General features: G+C 45.6%; 1 protein-coding gene across 1 annotated transcript; it reads left to right on the top strand.

The window, feature by feature from the left end:
* The first annotated feature begins 2,983 nt into the window (after positions 1-2,983).
* On the top strand, positions 2,984-4,594 carry LOC129386875 (uncharacterized). Its single transcript, XM_055075201.2, has 2 exons — positions 2,984-3,084; positions 3,330-4,594. Exons 1-2 carry the CDS (start codon positions 3,015-3,017, stop codon positions 3,818-3,820), a joined length of 561 nt encoding a protein of 186 aa, XP_054931176.1. The 5' UTR covers positions 2,984-3,014; the 3' UTR covers positions 3,821-4,594.
* Positions 4,595-9,375: the final 4,781 nt, after the last annotated feature.

The following is a 9,375-nucleotide window of genomic DNA, read 5'->3' as shown; positions in this document are numbered from 1 at the left end:
TGGAGTACGGAATATGTGCCACTCAGTCCGTGCTGTTCTCCAAAGAACCTCTGATGCCAATTTGAGTTGCTGGGTTGCCAGTAGGTGTGTGCTGCTCTTGAAGGAATGTCTTTGACACTAGGTATGTGCCAGCCTACAATGACGAGAAAGATCCTTGAAGTTTCTCCAATACTGAGCAGAATCAAACCCACGTCCCAAGGATTCCTCAAGGACAGCAACCCTACACATTAGCAGGCTGTTTTGATCGACCTGTCAAGTGTGAGAAACGTTCAGGCGTGCGTTCCCATGACGAGATGATTTCCCTCATCCCAGAAAAGGATGTTAGGATAAGCCTGGACTTCGGCCTCTCAAGCGTGGCAAAGATTCAAGCTGGCGTTCCCACGTCAACATAATTGTCCTCTTCCCCGAAAAAGCGTTGCCCTTTAATGCCCTGAGCAGACACGAAGGGGAGGACCAAAAGGAGAAGACACGAAGGGGAAGAGCTTGTCGACTTCACAACCTGACAAAGGCGTTGATACTTCCACAAGTTCCCCAAGTTTTCCCAGAAGACATCAACGACCACAAGATCGCGAGGGGTTATTTAAGACCGTCCTGGCCCCCAAGTTAATCAGAACTGCTCGAGACTCGTATAGAGACACAGCCATGTACCGATGAAGTGAGTACATTCTAGTTTTTTTCATCATCACGATGCACGCCTTCGTCGTCGTGTCCCGATTCTTGCAGTGAAAGACCCACCTCACCCGGTCGAGATCGTATCAAGGCTGCGTCACAGATGCAGTGTAGGTATGCGCTGCGTTTCAGTGAACGCCTTTAATGCCAACACCTTAGCGATCGCGCTACGCCAGTGGCGCACTTCAATGAACCTCTCGACAACTTGGGTCTCATGAGTATGTGCCACTGAGTGTGCAGCAAGTGAAGGAACAATTCTCACAGTTTGCAAAGTTTGCAGGCACCGGCTCGCCATGCTCCTTGGCTCAGAGGCAACGCGCGGGCTTCTCGTGCCACTAGATGGTGCAGCGTGGCGCAAAAGAAGGTTTGTGGTGATGTTCGTGGCTGACGGACGTGTTTCGCCTGGGCACCGTGGCAGCGATGAAAACATGTTTTTTTTTTCTGCATGCTTTGAGCTTGCTTCTGTTTTTAACTTGGTGATTTTTTTGCCTTTAAATAGTAATTGGCTAGTTTTCTTTCTTCCATGTGCGCGGGTGTGTTTCGCGTATATTTGTTTTTGCAGGATAGTCAGAGCGTCCTTTCGCGCCACGTGTTTCAACACGTGCAACCGCGCCGGACGTTAAGTCTTTATAGCTTTTAGTAGTTTGGATGTGGCAAGACTATTAGATATGAGTGGTTTTAGTGTGTATGTGCATAACTTGAGCCAAGAATTTAAATATTGAAGGCGCATCGGAAGCGAATTAAACCGAACGCATACTATTCGCAATAGCCTATAGTAACTCAGACAATCTTTTGTTTTCCCCATGACTCGTTAATTAAGTTTAATTGCCCAACTTTTTAATTATTGGCTGAGGACCCCAAGTACGATACGCAGATTTGTAGAGCTCCTGCAGAAACCATGGATAGAGTTGTTTCCTTTATGGAATGTCTCACGTAGTCATTTTTTTCGGGTTGCAAAGAAAGCCGGCGAAATATGAAGAAGCCACGTGACTGAGCGCTTGCGCAGTCGTATTGTGCTGCCAGTGGCGTAGCTAGGTCGTCTGGCACCCAGGGCCCATAGGTCTTCTGTCGTCCCCCCCCCCCCCCCCCAGGTGTAAGGAAGGCGAGGACATCGACAATTTCCGGGTTTCAGCACCAGTACAGCCGCCTTGGATACCGCGCACGTTCCCCGGGTCCCCCTCTCCTTTGCTTTCTTTCCCAGAGATCGCGAATGCAGCACGTATACACGCTGTTTTTTCTGTACCAAGTAGCACAGGGTGCTGCACTGATAACTTGTGATAAGCGCATGTGCACATCTTCTGTCAGACTGTAAGGCTTCGTGGAAAATATGACTGACGTCCCAAGTAACAAAAGATAGCTTTATAAAGTTTTAATTACTAATTTAAGCGGCAGTATTGCATTTGCAAAACTGAAGCCCGACATTCATATCTTGCCCAACAACAACAACACAAAAATCGTCGTGGGTACTATGGCGTGCAGTATTTTGGCTGTGGGCAGCCCTGAACGAAAACGAAAATTAAACTGTGTGTCAGTGACGCTGATCTCCCCACCCTATAAGAAAACGCCACCTGCCTCCCTGCGGGCGGGCGCCAATGCTATGACAATTACGAGTTCTCTTCATTCTGATCAATAAAGCCTCGTTTTTATTTGCTGCTATACGGACAAACGTGATTATCCGAGCTGCGGTACCACCACAAGATAACTGTGCCAAGCCAAGATTACTGTGCCACTAGTTCTAGTGTGGGAAAGGAGGTGAAGGAGACGGAAAGAAAAAGGTGGGATGAAAGAATGCTCGGAAAGCCAGCACTAGCTATGTATAGGACAAAAAAAAACAGGAAATAAAAAGAGAGCTCTTATTTGATAAGTCGCGGGGCAGCTCAGTAATTCGAAGCTAGGACGGGGGTTTCGAAAACGAAAACATACAGAGCTAAATTTGAAGACGTGGACCTTTTATGCACTTTGCGGAGCCGAAATCGAGACCACAGAGCATATAGTGCTGAGATGCGCAGAACTTCGCCATACTCTGGCTGAGGGAACAGTGACAGATATGGAAGGGGCATTAGGTTTTCCCAGGGAACGAGGGCAAATAGACGAGAAAAGCGTGCACGGCAGTAACGAAGCGGAGGCTAGAGGATTGGTGGAGGAAGTCAAGGGAGAGATAATACCATAAATCGGGGAGCTAATGTTTTCTATGCTATGTTAGATATTTATTTTGGGGGGAGGAGGAAGTGAAAATAAAGTTCAAGGGGAAGGAGATATAAAAAAAAAATTGGAGAGGGAGTAAAAGGCTAGGTGGCGCCAGCTGCCGCTCGTTACAAAGGGTGTAGCCGCCATCCATCCATCGCATGGAGCCGCTCCAAAGAACAAATCGCACCGGGAAAAACAACAAAACAAGGTTTTTTGTGAAATTCACCGGTACTCCTACATTTCTCTGTCGCAGTGCACTTGCGGATGTTATAAAGTGAACATGATCGTCGTGAATCGACTCGTACTGCCATGCTTGCTTCTCGCATTCGCGCACATACCTGTAACGTCGGCCCAGCGCTGATCTTCAGCGAGTCTACTCGTCTCGAGCGCAGGCATGGCTAGCACAAGTCAGCTGAAAAAGCCGTATATCCCCGAGGAACGGGTACATGGCTTGAGACTGCGCGCATTTTCAGACGGCGTGCTGGAGGTAAAGTGCGACATGGGCGGCCACGAGTTCGAGTGCACGATCGACAAGCATCACAGAGTCCGAGCGACCCGCCTGCCACTGGCCATCGCCTGGGCAGTATGGGAAGACATCGTGAGGTCATCTCTGGAGGAAGCCCTGGCAAAGCTGCCGAAGCGACTCAAGGCGCACGTACTGCGCCGACAGCAGATCGAAGACACCGAACGCAAGCATGCGTCGAGCCTAGTCGGCCGCAAACTGCAGACCGCCGGCAGCTACACGTTCGTGAGGATGGACCTAGCGCTCACCGTCGAAATGTACAGCGGCGTTCTTCGGCTGGAACTGTGGTACGACGACTTCGCGGTGCATCCTACACGTATTGCCGTGCGGAGCAGGGGTGCGCCCGAGTTCATGGACTTAGTCACAAAGAAAGTGGAGGACATAAGAGAACTGATGGAGAGTGTGCCTCTCGACAAAGCCTGCGACGTGTTGTGCTCGTAATTAGCGGCGCACTCTTGCCCTGCCGTTTCTGAAGTGCGACACGCGCAACTGGAATGAACCTTTCTGCGCAGCTGTCGTCGATGGCAGTGATTTCTTTTCCTGCAATTTTTGTGCCCGCACTGCGCAAATATTGACTGCCGCATCGCAGCCCGTGAACGTGCGTTGTCATACCCGGCTATTTCGGATGCGAAATGCGGTGCAGGTCGTCGGACGCCAAACAAGCACGGGGTCGGCGCACAGAACACGCAGCCACACACCGACAACCACGATGACCTCCGACGTTGATAGGACGAATAAGTTTTATGGAAAATATATGCAGATACTCGGCGGTATTAACTCCAGCTGGGTGGAAACGTGTGTTCACTAAGAATGTGATTTCCTAAGTTAAAGTGAGAGATTGTACCTGTGCGAACAGTGAAACGAGCAAAATGACTAGACACTCATAAACGCAACTAATTATTTCTGGTTTAGTTAAATGTAGTTGGCAACACACAAAGTTAAATTGGTTGCTTTTGTATGATAAAATGCAGTGTATAAGATTAATATGAGAATTTTAGGACTATGAACCAACACCACTGAGAAAGGTTAACTAAATAGCACTTGGTCAGTTAAAGTTGTGCAGGGTCGAGCAAGACAAAAGAACACCTTGGTATTGGGCATTCATAGAAGCAGATCCAACTTGCTCAAGTCAATGAGAACACCGTGTGGTACATGCTACTATGTGGAACGATTTCTGCTTTGTATGTTCTAACTAAAAAGGAATCAAGCCCCTCAGGTCCCTTTATTCTTCGAGCTGTGTTACATGCAGGATTTTACACAAACTTGGGAGAAAGAGAGATGAACTTTATTGTCCAAACGGTTTGTTGTGTGAACCGTTGTCGCTGGTTATACACTCAGGTGTTGCTTTGAGGCAGAAGGAGCATTGCACCATGCTCAAAATTTTTATGCAGAGTTTGTTAGCTTTATGTAAGGAATAATAAACTTCAACTCTGAGGTTTTTCTTTCGAGGAACCCGTATGGGTTTCCTTTGTAGCAATTGCTACGAACGGGTGGATGTCTGATTTTCCCTTTACTCAATAATAAAAACAGTAGCGTATCAGTAAACATGAAGTGTAATGGGCTCTAGGAATTGGCATTTGGTCTGTCTTTAATAGCACTTGCCCGCTTCCTCGTGCTAGCTCAATGGTAGAGGTGTGTGAATATTATAAATATTGAATACAAATTGAATAGTCCCTGCTACTTGATTAGAGAATTCACTATTTGTAGTTGTCGAATATTTGGTTCTCTTGAATATATAAGAGATAAAAGCACTTTTTTGTGTCTCCAGGAAGATAAAATGATCGATGGGACAACTGTTCCAAATTATTTTGCTGCGGGGATAGCTGTCACTGTTGCGTAGGGACACCAGTTCCTGAGCAGATGCATGGGACTGATAACTTGTGCTCAATAATTTCTGGTCATTAAAAAAAAATGGCTTGCCTTTAGGCAGACTTTATGTGAATTTGTTCAACGTTATTATTTGGCAAGTTTCAGCATGTTTGCATCCCTTAAAGCAATGTGTGGTTGCTGTGGTATCTCACCTTTCCCCTTTCAGTGAAGAGAACACTACATTCACTTGGTAAAAGGCTGTTCTCTTGTTTCATTACCCTAAATGCCATGGTGCTCTAGATAATTGAAAGCAGGTGTTTATCACATACAGGCTTGTCGGTTGTCCAGACATGCAGGCAGTTGTGTACGGCATTACATGCATGTGCCATGTACAGGTTGCGCCAATTATCATGTGCCAAGTTCTAAAACAAACACGGATCGTTCTATGCAAATAAGATGAAGTGCATATTCTTGAGTGTCTTGTTGAGGAACTGCCTGTAATGTTTTGTCCTTGACATCCAATTATTTAATCAAAAGTAATGATCTAACTTTTTGTTTCAGTTGTCAAGATGTCAATGAGACAGTTTAGAGAATCATTAAGACGAGTCAAAATGAGTTGCTTCCAGCAGGGTACACACCATGCGTTTACTTTTTCCAGCAAATAGAGAAAGCCCACAGACTAATAAAACTACCATGTGACTGCGCACCGATGCGTACGAGATAGCAGTGCCATCAAGCTGTCCCATTGCGAAAAGAAGCTGTTTATCCTTTACTGGGCCGAGTTGCAGTAATGGCAGCACGCATGTTCTTTCCGCAACATGTGAACAGCTCCCGGCAAGATCACGATCAAGGAAATGTGCTGCCCTGAATGGTGAGTGAATTGAGCAACTTGGTTTCCCATTGAGACTGTTTGATGGTGCTGCTATCCCATGCACACGGGGGTGCAGTCACATGGTACTAATGCGATAGCGTTATAGGTCCCATGTCACAGAAAATCCAGTGAGCCCCATCCGGTGTCGACCATCTTTTCCGTAAAGATCATTTTAAACCACGCATACCCAGCCACTCTTCTATCACCAAAGTTGCTCATACTTTGTCTTTCATTCCTCACAGTCGTTCCTGAGAATTCTGAGAAACGCAGCCCACAAACAAATGTAATGAAAAAGAAAAAACATAGCGCATATCTTTTATATTACATGTATTAAAAGTGCGAAACGATAACAGATCAACCCACGCAAGAGGCTACGTTTCTAAGAGAAAGCTTGCCTTCGAGCATAGCGTTCGCCGCCAGCGTTTCCTAGTAAACATTACTGTTACACAAGCTACAATTGCCGGGAAGCATGAAAAGCAGTTGGGGGGGTCTCTGAATGCTATCGCATTCCACTCTTAAAGGCAAAGGTTAAGCGTCCTCCAACTTTTGTTTTTTTCATGTCATGGTCTGTCTCTGCATGCTCAAAAAAAGTAAACATAACGTTGTACCTTGCCGGAAACACCTCATTGTGACTTGTCTTACGATCCTTTACAAACACGTAGTTGACACCTTGACAATAAGAGCAATTACAATGTTAGATAATTGCTTTTGATTACATAATTTGATGTGAAGGACTTCAACATTTTTTGCAGTTTCTCAATAAGACACTAAACAATACGCACATGCTATTACTTGCGTATAATAATCTGTTATTTCAGAACTTGGTGCAGGATAGTTGAGACAACCTGTACAAGCCCGATTTCTTTTTTGCCGTACTGACTTCATGCAAATTTAATATTTCATGTTGCTTAAGAAATGAGAAAATATTCTATGTTCGATTAAATAGTAATTTTACTTGAATATTTGCATTTAATTTGGAAATTTCACTATTCAGGCACCTGGAAATTTCACTATTCAGGCACCCTTACTCAATAGGCAATTACTTGAGCGCCCTACACCATCCATGTAGCAAAGGGCAAGATTTTACTAAGAGATTAAAAGAATAGCTTTATCTAGATCTAAAGCGACACTTTCTTTGCCTACACCTGGGTTTGATGTGGCTGCTCCTGCTGGGCCAGTATATTGCCAGATACTATATGGTTATACGTTATATGCATAATAAAAGTCATACTCCTAGCTTATAACAGTTGCGTTAGGTCCGAATTGGAATTTGCCTCAATAATATGGGACCCTTTCACTAAAAAAGATGTCAGCCAACTGGGAACTGGTTCAGCGTAATGCAGTCAGATTCACTTATGGAAAATATTGACAGCAAGATTGTCCCTCCATTATAATGATACAAAATAATATCCAAACGTTGCAAGCATGCAGAAAATTTAATCGCATCACGTTTCTTCACAATTGTCTTTCTGGGAAAAACAAATTTACGTTACCTTCTTGCATCCAGTATATTTCTACGAGGAGAACATGCCACACGCATGATTTTTCTCTAGCGCCGTTGTTTGCTAGAACAAATTTACAGAAGCACACTTTTTTCCCACGAACAGTATCAGAATGGAATTGTCTTACCCAAAGTATTTTTCTGTCCCCGGATTTTGCGAATGAACTAGGCCATTTTCATTTCCATTTGTAGGCCTTGTATTCAAGTGATGACATTGTTGTACTTGTCCTTTTTTTTGTGTGTGTGGGTGTGTAATCACTGTCCTGCTTGGATTTTACTATTGTACTGTAGCCCCTCCTGCATGGGCCTGCAGTATTCTCTAAACAAAAATATATAAATAAAAATAAAAGTAAGCTCCATCAAACTGGCTTATGTAGCAATGAATGTTGACTCGCAGCGCAGTGCCATCGCAGGCATGTTTTTTGTGTAATCAAGCATTACATAGCAACATAAAACCAATACAGTTCTCAGCAATTCAAACGCAACACTCCAAGCAGGGGGATGTTGGCACTTGTTGCACCAGTGGCAAGTGCTGGGGTGTCGAATGCAGCCACCATTCCTCACAAATGTTCTTGCCCTCTTCACATGCCACAGTGCATCAGCTCCGTTTTCCTGGCACCCAACGGTGGCTCAACTAAAGCCCCTTAAACTTCGTAAAGTAGTGACACTCTCCTCCTCCGCTTTCACTCCTCCTCGTTTCTCCTCTCTTTTGCGCTCTCTCCTCGACCATGGCGCCACCTACATTGCTTGAGCATAGCAACGGCACCAACATGCACTCCTCACCACTACATAGACGCTTCTCGAGCAAAAATGGCGCTGAAGCAAGGCGCAAGGGCCCACGTGATGCTATTAGACCAATAGCGACGCGGCAGCGGCCTCGGCCAGAGTGCGCGAGGAGGAGGCGGCATTCGTCAAAATGTGGCACTACTTTACAAAGTTTAAAGGACTTTAGGTGTAACAAGCGCTGGTCACCATGTTCTCAGAATATTGCGTTTGCGTCGCTGGGCACTGTATGTAGATGTAATGTCAGCCAATAGGTACAGTGTCTCTAAAGTACACAGATTTCCAAATGGAATAGTGCACGACATTCAATGGCTTTTTTTAAATATTTTTGCCACTGGGTGTGCACCCATTCTTAGCCACTCACACAAAACGAGGCGGTGTTGTGGAATGCAATAAACCGGCCATGCTGCACGAGCATGCCAGTTCAGTGCAGTGCAGTGCAGTGTAACCTACACCTGAACGAAAAACTGTGGGAAGCTTTGCTGTCCCGTGTCAACTCCGGGGATCAGCTTTATCAGGTCAAAAGAGCATGCCGGGTGGCTACGGCTCACGTGGTCCTGGAATGAGGGCTCCACCCATGACTGAGACCTCCCTGCGGGGAGCACACCGGTGCGTTTTTGTACCATTAAAGTTTCTCTCTCTCTGGCGAACCTGCCAGAGCACATATGTGGTTGTTATGTGCTATTGCGACAAATGTATTCAGATGTGCCAAATTTCGTTCAAACATGCCGCAAGGCAATCTATGCAAATAAAGATCCGTAAAACCCATCACATGACTGTCGATAGTAGTGCATTTAGCATTAAATCAATATAGTGACACATGTTGCTACCGCTGAAAAGAGTTATGTATTAGGCATGTGCTGCAGCAGAACTCTCTGTTGTGCTTCCCCGATAACATTTGGCGGCATCTAGCAGCACTACTGCAAAACCCGTGCATGACTAAAAAAATTTACGGTGCGCCGGTGCATGTGAATGCTGAGAAACGTGCCCTGGTTGCTCTCTCGTGCTTCTTTTTGGAAACGCTGTGCCACC

The sequence above is a fragment of the Dermacentor andersoni genome, chromosome 3, assembly GCF_023375885.2.
Source record: "Dermacentor andersoni chromosome 3, qqDerAnde1_hic_scaffold, whole genome shotgun sequence".
NCBI lineage: Eukaryota > Metazoa > Arthropoda > Arachnida > Ixodida > Ixodidae > Dermacentor > Dermacentor andersoni.
The sequence above is the reverse complement of the archived record's forward strand: the minus strand, read 5'-3'. Positions and strand labels throughout refer to the sequence as shown.

Excerpts from the sequence above, each read along its gene's own strand:
- LOC129386875 (XM_055075201.2), top strand. The coding sequence starts at position 3,015 with ATGGAGCCGCTCCAAAGAACAAATCGCACCGGGAAAAACAACAAAACA. Across the intron at positions 3,085-3,329 it reads GTTTTTTGTGAAATTCACCG|ACGGCGTGCTGGAGGTAAAG; the intron begins GTACTCCTACAT and ends GCGCATTTTCAG.